Source organism: Pygoscelis adeliae, unplaced genomic scaffold (assembly GCF_000699105.1).
Source record: "Pygoscelis adeliae isolate BGI_AS28 unplaced genomic scaffold, ASM69910v1 Scaffold43, whole genome shotgun sequence".
Taxonomy (NCBI): Eukaryota; Metazoa; Chordata; class Aves; order Sphenisciformes; family Spheniscidae; genus Pygoscelis; species Pygoscelis adeliae.
Window position 1 is genome coordinate 3,453,192 of NW_008824538.1, and position 10,418 is coordinate 3,463,609.

Genomic DNA, 10,418 nt, shown 5'->3' on the forward strand with positions numbered 1-10,418 from the left:
CTGCTGAAAGAGAAGATGGAAGCATTTCTTAACAGCAGCTAAAGCCACGTCCTGCTGGGCAGGACAATTACCCTGCCTATACCCCAGCTTTGGGATGAGACACTGTGCAGGCTCCCAGCTTCAGCTGCATAGCTCTGTATCACTTGGACAACACCGAGTCAGCTCCCCAGAACCAGCTGGGAATCCGCTAGCAGGAGGAGCGAGGTTTGCATAGCAAGGATTGTTGTTAACCTGGCCCTCTGCAAATGTAACTCACTTGATACAGCCATGTGCAACACACTCCTAATAAGGGACACGGTTTTACAAATATGTGAGGAGATCCTAATGAGATCCTCTGGGATCAGTTCTTGGACAAAATCCATTGGACAAAATCCATGAACTGTATTTACTGATAATCTAGTAGACAAACAAATTATTTTGCTGGCAAAGCTCACAGATGAGATGAAGGCTCTGGTTTAGATGTGGGGCTTTAACCTTGTAGATGCCAGAGCACACCTGATATTCCCTCTACTCAGCACAGGTGAGACACATCCAAAGTTCTGTGTCCAGCTTTGGGATCCCCAGTAGAAGGAAGATGTGGGCACACTGGAGTGACCCCAGTGAAGGGCCACTAAAATGATTAAGGGATCGGGGTATCTGACGTCCAAGGAGCGGATGAGGGAGCTGGGACCATCGTTCAGCCTGGAGGAGAGAAGGCTCAGGGTGGATCTTAACAATGTGTATAAATACCTGATGGGAAGAAGTAAAGACCGAGCCAGGCTCTCCTCAGTGATGTCCAGTGAAAGGACAAGAGGCAACGGGCACAAATTGAACACACAGGAAATTCCATTTAAATGTAAGCAATTTTTTTTTTTACTGTGAGGGTAGCCAAACACCAGAACAGGTTGCCCAGCGAGTCTGTGGAACCTCCATCCTTGGAGATATTCAAACCCTGGCTGGAAAAGTTTCTGAGCGGTCTGCTCTAGCTGACCCAGCTTGAGTGGGAGGGCTGGACTACATGATCTCCAGAGGTCCCTTCCAACACCAGTAATTCTGCGATTCTTGAGAAGTCACCTTGCCCGCTGAAGGTTCACAACAACTGAATTTAAAAACCTTCATATCTTCTGCCCGTGTGTGGAAGGCGTGTTCTACTGAAAATCACCAGGGTCTAGCTCACGTTGTCCTTCCCCTACCATCACCTCAGCACAAACACCTTGGACTTTTCCCAGCTAAGCTGGTGGTAAATGATTGTGTCTCTTCCTGAGGACTGAAATGCTGCTTGTTAAACCAGCGTCATGGAGTTCCAAAAAAAGGCAGCTGCATAAAACCTCATTACCTGTGATCTACAGCAGGTCAGACTGCAGCATCTCATTGTTCCCTTGGCTTTAAAACTCCATTAAATCTTTCAGACTGAGTGGGGGAACAGAAAAAAGAAGAAAAACAACAAATCCTGGAAGCAGGAGAGACCTATGGCCAAGTTCCTGTGGTTCAGCTGGACATAATTCTCCCAGCAATGACAAAACACCCATTCCAGAGCGATCTCCCACCTGACTCTTAAATCTCAAATATTGGCAGATAAACAAAAACAATGACAGCTAAGTTCGCCTAAAGAACTTCTTCAAAAGGCTCCTTTCCTTCCCCGCTTCTTAAAGTGTCGCAACTGCTTTCTACAAAATATTTGCCATGCACATTTTCCTCCAGAAAGCAGAGGAGGGGTTGTAAAACTGGTTTACTGTACCTAATTTTTGAAACCTTTTAACTGGTAACATGATTCAAAGCCTATGACTATCAATAGAAGGACTTCCTGGGAAATCAGCTGCAGTTTGCTCAGGTCTCAGCTGGTTAGATGCTAGCCAGTTTTCTAAACATGAGTTCTAATGCGTGGCACAGGGAACATACAAAGATATATTCCTGTTCAGCCTGGAAGCTTGTCTAAGGTCATTAGTGCAAATCATTTCTTGACAGCAAACCCAAGGGACCTGTGTGATAGTAAATGCAACTGCTGTGGGTATACGCTAATATTTCAGATATATGTTTCCTGTTGAAAACAGGAAATTTCATCTGACTTTGTCCCATGAAAGCTCTGTAATCAGGAAAACGGCAGCAGAATCTCCTTCTCCTCCAAAGCTATGTTACAGCAAGCGTTAGTGCTGTTTAGGGGACTTACATTGTGTTTATGGCAGAAGTTCACAGCTTGGAGGGTCTGCCAGGTTATGCTCTTCACTAGATGCTCCGGCACCCTGTTTTAAAAAAGCACATTTTTATTTTGGCCATTAAAAATAACTTCACTATTACAGGAAAAAGGAAGAGGAGGCCTTTCAGTGCTAACATTGTACAGGGATCTCTGAGCAAAACCATCAGGGACCAAGTCAGAAAACTCAGAGAAGAAACACTAGGTGCGTTTTCTTGCTATAAGTAAGTTACAGGAAATACATAATAACTGTCAGTTCGTTGATCTTCCACTGCAGGGAGCCAGTCATGCTGGGCTGGTGATGGTGGAGGCTGTTTGTACCTCTGCCCATGTTTCAGAGCTGAGGCTGAGCAATGCCTCCTGTGAGGTTACCCTTCAAACATCGCAGGAGCATCAAAGGGAACGTCGACACCACTTCCAAATCCAGTCAATGCAACAAGATACAAGGATTTATGGCAGCTAAGAGCATGCCAGAGTGTCTGGTACCACTCAGTCACAGCCAGCATGAGGCCTGCCAACTGGTGACTACACATCAGTGCGTGCAAGTCCGTGTCAAATCCTGTCTTGTGGCTGTGCTTAGTATCCACGCTTCCTGGCAATCCTCCTGAAACGCCAGCAGGCATTTCTGCCTCCGCAACTGCTCAGAGAGTTGGAGGTGGTGGAGTATCCGTGGTATAGATGCATGCTCTGACTTGCAACGTTGTCGTGTCATTGACTCTCCAGAGTAGAGAGGTGACCAAAATGGGAGGGGGAAGGATGTTCCTACAAAGCTCTGCTTTGGTTTGCATCTCCTCTCCTTCCCTCCAATGGCTGGCAAACACTTCAGAGAAAGAAAACCTCTGTTAAAGATCCAGCCTCCTCTCCTCTCTTTCAGTTACTGTGCAACAGTTCTTAAACTTCCTTGGCTGTCTGTAACGGTCTTCAACAACCCCAGGAAAGGCAGAGGTGACAAACTTGGTACTTTCAAGCTCAAATCCAATTTTATTTCATGTGTTTAATGCTGAAAAGCTTCTGATTCATCATAAAGAAAAAAAGCCCAAAAAACTAAACTAAAACAATATGTTTTTTCTTTAAGGCACCTTCTGCTGTCAGTGCTGAAGGTTTTGTGCTGACACTGCTGTTGCAATGCTAGAGTTTCCTTGCAGAAACTTCCTAGAATGATGAGAGCGATGAACTGACAGCCTGACAAGGGGATGAAGTTGGTCAAATGACCTGGAAACATGGTGCAAAGAGGCGTGTGCCCACCCATCTTAATCCTGACCACAAAAGACTTGACCATCTGCCCTAGCAAAGATCAAAAGCAAAGTATGCAACCAGGCGTTACATGTTTGTTCACACTGGAGTTGTTCTGATGAATAGAAAGCAAATGTGAAGTATTTTCTTCAAAGAGGGTTATCCATCCTCTCTTCAGATTCCAGGTGAACAGGTTCAAACTGGGGTGAAAGCTGCTCACCAGCTCACAAAGCCATTTGCTATCAGCATGCTCCATTCTCCTTCTAGAGCTCCACATCAGGGAGAAAAAGAATAACAGGCTCTTGTTTACTCAACCTCCAATTATCCTCCTGAAGGCAATTCATTTAGCTCCAGGCCTGTAAAATGATTTATGAACTTCTGCTTAGCAATTCCACAGCACCGAGTCACTGTGAATAATTAGGGACAATGTATTTAGTGGGAGTGTAATTTATAATGTGTCAAAAGAACAAACGCTGTCCTGGAGAATGTTCCTTCTGCCCACGTAGCTCACACTTTGTGCAAGCGCCTGTTTAAAGAAGAGGGTATCTGACCTGGGAGTTCACTGAGGCTGTGCAGAGAGGTGCAGGCACAGCTCCTGCTAACTCCTGCCGACGAACACATACTCCTTAACGCAGCAGCATGGCTAAAAGTCACTGGTCTGTCATATGGGTCATCAGTGACATCACTACAGACTGTGTATTTGGGTGCTCAATGACATTGCCCCAGTGCCCACAGCCTGGCTCTGCACAGCCTCCCACAGTGATGGGCAACACACCTGGGGAGCAGCAGGAAGGAGGGCTGCGTGCCCCCAGCCCACCTGCCCATATCCCCCCAGCAGCCCTAGCCTCTTCACAGTGAGACACAAGATGCTCCCGAGCCACTCGGGTTTGCTGCTGCTGAGCCAGCCAAAGATCACCCAAACGCTCAGGCTCAGCGCCCCAGTCTCCTTGGTGAGCAGGACTGTGCAGGAGCGCACGCAGGCTCATACGCAGTTCTTTTGGATGTCATTGCCAAACCACAGTAACAGAGCAAGTCCTGGGCACTGGGCTGAGAAACCTCTCCTGTAATTAATGAAATTCCTCTGAAAACTCTGCAGAGCAGCAATGGCATAGGCACCCCCTGACTCCTTTGCTCAGAGCTCCCAGTGAGAGACAGGCCACTCACCCCCGGGGGTGCTTGTCCAGCTCATGGAGAACTGTGTGGTCGCAGTATTCGAAGACGAGATGCAGCTTCCGCTTCCTCCTGAACACTTCCAGCAGGTTCACCAGGTTGGGGTGTTTCAGTTGCTGTAACACACAGTGGATGGCCTGGTTAGTTACTGCGCAGGGGAGTGGGGTAAAGGTGGGGGGGACGGTGCTTTCACCCGCAAGGGTCTCAATTCCTTGAGCTGAAACCTTTTATACAGGCACAGCACGATGTGAAGAAGCAGCTCAGCTACAGCTCAGCCTGTGGTGTAGTTATTTTAGGAACTGACCGTGGGCAACAAGTCAGCTTGGCTTCAGTGAGTGCCTCTTAGAAAAGATGCTCATAGATAAAGAATTCATCACGGTGCCCACAGCTATCCCGGCAGCGCCTTTCATTGTACGTATCCAGCCTTCGACTGCACCACAATGAAAAGCAGCTCTCCTTGGAGAATAGCTTGGGAAATCACACACAGTAAGAGCCTGTAGCAAGCAAACACACATTTAAGAGAAACCAAGAGCTCCTCTGATAAGCATAAGTAAAGCACGTGGTCTCCGCTTCACCAGCTTATTGTCAGAATCTGGATGGGTTAATTAGGAGAATTTTTATTGCTGCTCCTTCCTCTTCCTCTCAATCCACTTCATGTGCTCATACCAGGGCTTCCTCTCGTGGGGAGCTCAGACAGCTTCTTACCACACATAAAGACTGAGCACAGCAGGGTTACTCAAATGCACCTTGCAAGAGGTGAGGGTGGACATTACTGGAGCTTCTCATTTGCTATTACTTTGGCCCACATTTTGAGGGAGGGCTGGGAGAGGGCTTGAACCGAGGGGCACAACACAGTGTTCAGAAAAGGAAACAAAGAAAAGCCAGACCCAACTCAGGAATGTTATTTCTTTTCAGATGACTCATGGCACCATCCCCTCGGCTTGCAGGGACCTGTATCCACCAGGGCTTTGCCCGACCGAGGCTTTAGAACAAACACATTTCTAAGCAAGGAGGCTGGAAAGGGCATTGCCTAGGAGTTATGCTAACCCCATCTTCTAATGTGCCTCTAAGCCATCTGGAAAAGCCTGCAAGGGAGAAGGAAGCGGAGAGTCAAGACTAGAGAAAACTGTAAGGGGCCTCAACCGAGGAACGCAGCTGTTTGGGGAAGCACCCAGTTAACCCCAAGGTGAAGGATCACTGAAATCCACGACTTGAATCTTGGGGTTAACCAGTGAGCTTGAGTAAAAGAGCAGTTCAGTAGAAGACCCCTACCATACCTCATTGCCAGCCTGTCATGAGTAGGAGGGACATGGCCGTGTCAGTGCTCTGATGGGCACGCTGTGGGACCCTTTGAAAAACGTAATTTTATTCAAGCATGCCACTGTAAAAGCTCCTTGTAAAGAAGGGAGACCTTCCAGGGAGCCCACTGCCTCTGGGGGACATGATACTGAACCCAAACTATACTGAGCCCATATGCCAACACACAGGGTTAGTGTGCAGAAGGGGGCTATTCCAGTCCTGCAAGCTGGCAGCAAGGAGCTGATCTGCCTAAACGGCATCTCTTACCACATACTTGTCTTGTTCCTTCTATCCTGCCCACACCATGTAAACCATCTGCCAGCATCAAAGACCTTCGTACCCACCTGGATCAAACCTGGGTTACAACCAAGACCTTCTGACCACTTCCTCAGTCCTGCATGGTGAGCACTTGTACGCCAAGCGCCTTCCCTATCTAGCACAAGGTACCCAACAGCGTCAGCAGGGGCTGTCAGCCTAACCTTCTCTGCACTGGCCACGTCTCCTGACCTCGCGTAACGGACAGACTTTCTCTGCACACCCTCAGTTCCCACGGCAGGGCTGCTAGTGAAAATATTAAACCACAAGGGAGGAGGCTTGTAACACCTCTCAAGTTTGGTATTTATCTAGTAGCATCTCCATTCTCGTCATTTCCTTATCCACTTTGCAAAAGATGATCAGATACAGAGAACGGCCTGCAAGACTGCTGAAAATCCCACCAATGATAGCGATTCTCCCAGGAATTGTGTGCATACCATGCCACCTATCCTGTTAAGCATATCCACATCGAGCGAAGTACCTACTTGCCACACGCACATGAGACAAAGCCCAGTCTACCAGTTCAGACTCCACCACAAAATTCAGACAGCTGCTGTGGCCCTGATACGGCCCCTTCCCTCACCAGTCAAGCAGCTCCTCATAGACTGTGCGAAGTGGATCCTCCTCTTTCCATGCACTCAGTGTGCTGGCATACTATGTTCTCCGAGATCAGCGATAATGGAGATATCTGAGAGCAAGCTGGGCCTCCAGCAACTATGCTGGGTAACAGGCGCCCGACCCCCCTGTTGCTCTCAGCGGATCTGCCTGCCAGCATGGACAAACTGCCGGGCACGGCCGAGCCTGCCAGCGGGAAGGAGGCAGACGAGACAATCTCTGCAGTGCTTAGACTCCACTTTCAGAGGCAGGCGAGGACAAAATAATGGCCAACTGATTGTAAAGCAAGAAAGCAAATCAACAATAATAGGAGATCTCTAGAAAACCTCTGGCAGTTACAGGTTGGTTGTACGAGTCAGCCTTCAGGAGCAACCTTCACAGGAGCAGGCGGTGCCCGGGGTCTGTCAAGGCTCTGTGTCCTGGTCACCCTCACGTGTGTGTGGAGCTGGGGTTTCTGGAAGGAGACAGCTTGGGCTTGGAAGCATGAGGTCTAGCTGAGCTGGGGACGCTGCAAGGGGGCACAGCTGTGTGAACAAGCTCTTGTGCACGCAAGAGTGGGTTAACCTGCCTGTGCGAGGCCTGGAGAGGGACCCCTGGGCGCAGTCTTGCCATGGCATCTGCCCGTCCCTTGCTCACAGCCATTCTCCACGGTCAGGGCTCTCCGGGCAGTCAGGTTCACTGGGCCAATGTCTCTTGTGCCCACAGACGTGCACACAAGCCACCGTAAACCTGCCAGTGACCCTAACAACGTCCCAGTCTGGTGGCGCAGCGCTTCAGAGAGCAGTTTCTAAGGCTATCAATGCTGCCGGTGGCTGGTTGCTGGCAGCACCGGGATGGGCCTCCCCTCCCTGCCCCCTGCTTGGGTGACAAGGCCGTGTGTCGCCTTCGGCATACAGGTCAGATGTCCTGCATGGGCTCTTCCCCAAAGTTATAAGCTCCCGTGCTAAGATGACAGGGAGTATTTTCTGTTTTGTGTATGAACACAGCCTTGCATTGCATTTCTCTCTCATCTTTGCAGTGTCAGAGCTAAGAGCCGGGTCAGCCTCCACATGAAGGCTGGGGAGACAACACCCTTCTGGAAACAGCAGGCATTGGGTTTCCACAGCCACGGATTAAGAGACTCGCTCTGTTTTCATGTATTTCCAGTCTTTCCTAAGGAATCGGGATCACGCAGGGCATTTCAAGACTCCGCATACCGCCCCGCTCTCCCACCCCACTTCCCATGGCTCCTGGCCACATAAAGTCTTTTGTCTACAAGGTATTTACTGTGCAGAATAATAATTTATCAGGCCCTACGTTTTTTACTGATGAAACACAATCTCGCTACATCTTTGACAAACACTTAGTTGTTGCCTAAGCCAGGAAATACCTCAACAAACAAACAAACAAACTGTTACTATTTACAGAGAAAAAGTTGGAAAGATAGTCAAGCAGGTCTGCACTTGCTAAAATCAACATCGCCCTGACACGGATCCTGCCGCGGCTAGCGGCAGTGGTGTCGGCTTTGGACCCTTAAGGGTGACGCATTTACCGTCTGCATTACAACTGACTTCTGCAATGATTATTTTCCTTTTCAGATCTTTAACATCATTTAAATCTTAATGCATCTCCAGCATTGTTTACTAAAATTATACAGCTACATGTCATCTGTTTGCTTCAGATAGGAGAAAAACTTAGGCTGCTTCTCCCCAGAATCTAACCGAAAAATAAATATGCTTTTTTCCTAGATGATGGCTCTTCTAGGATGGCATCCAGGCTTATTCTGCCTCTTTCTGCAGCAGGCAGAGAATCAGGCTTTCCTGTTCCTTTAACAAAAACATTTACACCGCTTATTTATATACAAATGCTCAATAAAAGACAAGCTGATAGCCCAAAAGAGATTTGGGGAAAGGAAATATCAGAAATGCCACAACCTGCTGAAATTTTGCAAATCTGAAAGTTACTTGGTTCCCAGCAAGCAAATTAAGGTAACTCCATGGAAAGGAACACCGAGCACAATGCGTATCGACTGCTGCTACACAGACGCCAACAGGCAGTGAAGTCTGGGAACGGGGTCACGCAGAAATCAGAGACCAAGGGACTATGAATTTGGGGAAAGAAGTTTTAAATAAAATGGAACATCTTTCTCTGCAGATTTCTGTAGGGTTTTGTTAACTCCAAAATCCTAAATCATTGACTGTCTGCAAGAATGCATTGTGTCATCTGAACAGCACGTTTCTTGTAAAAAGGACTCCTATTGGAAGTCATTATTTTAAAATTTATAATAAGCCAATATGCTGTTAATATGGTTCTTTAATCAGTTCAATGTTTTAAAGCTATGGCTCTTCTGCACGGAAAAGAGAAAGCTGAAGATAGGGAGATGATGGAGATGTATAAAATCATGAGTACCCTGGAGAAAGTGAAAAGCGAACAACTCTCTCCGCTTCTTGTAACACACAACTGAGGGTACTGTATGCCATCACCCAGCAGCAAGTTTATAACAAAAAAAAAGGAAATATTTTTTCACACAACACATTCCCGAAGTCGTGGCACTCACTGCCTCAGGATACTATGGAGACCAAATCAATACACTGGTTCAGAAAGAGATGGGACAAACTCCCAACAGTCTATGGGTGTCTGCTAAGCATGAAGCAATGGGTACAAGCTCTGGCTCTAGAAACTTTGCCCAGAAGCCGGGTGTGTGAAAGGAAACCTTACCCCATCCTTCCCCTCTTTCTCCTGGGTATCTCCTCACTTCTGCATGCTTGATGGACCTGGGGCGTGACTCACTGCAAATGTTCCCGTGCTTTTATTTCATCAGGAAAATAAACACAGAGGCTGAATGAGTGACCCATTTCTATGTGAGGATGAGCTCTCACACAGAAGTCAAGAATGGATCAGACAAGGTGCTGCCATGGTTCACAGGTGCTGGTTCTGCAGTTGCTTCCATGTGTGAATACCGCTGAGCCTATACAGCCCCCGGCGTTCAATACACGGCTGGATTCCACCTGCACATCAGGCTCCGACACTGCGGATCCCCCCCAAGCAGGGGCTCAGAAAGGGCTTTTGAAGGAAGAGCTGCGGCAGATTATAAAGGAGGGAGCTAGGAGAGCTGCGCCCCACAGCTGTCCCCCACCTCGTGCTATCTAAGATCACTTTTAGCTCATGTGCTTTACACCAGCTCCAACAGTCCTTGTCTCTGGGGGGAATTCTGGACGCAGAGGGGGCTGCTGCCAACCATGCACTAAGGGCAGAGCTGTGCCTGTATCGGCCCGGACATCGCTGACTCCCTGGTGGGACAGAGACTGGATGAATCCCTCTCCGAAGGGCACAGTGACGACTTTGTTGACGCTCCTCCACTACCCATGCAGAAGAAATCGACAGGCACCCTGCAGCTCGCTCTTTGCCAGGTCTCAGCTCCCACCTACGCCAACCCTCTGATGCGTGACAGCCCGGGCTGCGGAGGATCACCTCCGTCCCAAGGCATGTCCATCCCTGGCCAAACGGGTTGGACTTTCACCGGCACCGGCTTTCTCCCAGAGAAACTGACTTGGGCACGTTACATACCGCTGCCTCCCGCCCCATCCCCTCGCTTCTCCCCTCACGACGCCCTGTCTCCTCACAACGCCCCATCTCC

General features: G+C 48.6%; 1 protein-coding gene across 1 annotated transcript in view; it reads right to left on the reverse strand.

Moving 5' to 3' along the window:
• CDKL1 (cyclin-dependent kinase-like 1 (CDC2-related kinase)) overlaps positions 1–10,414 on the reverse strand; it is a 17,814-nt gene extending 7,400 nt beyond the window's left edge. Inside the window, exons 1-3 of the mRNA XM_009321649.1 lie at positions 10,349–10,414; positions 4,568–4,689; positions 2,147–2,219 (exon numbers count right to left, since the gene is read on the reverse strand). Of these exons, the coding sequence (XP_009319924.1) occupies positions 2,147–2,219; positions 4,568–4,689; positions 10,349–10,414 (261 nt within the window). The remainder of the gene's footprint in view (positions 1–2,146; positions 2,220–4,567; positions 4,690–10,348) is intronic.
• Between the last annotated feature and the right edge of the window lie 4 nt (positions 10,415–10,418).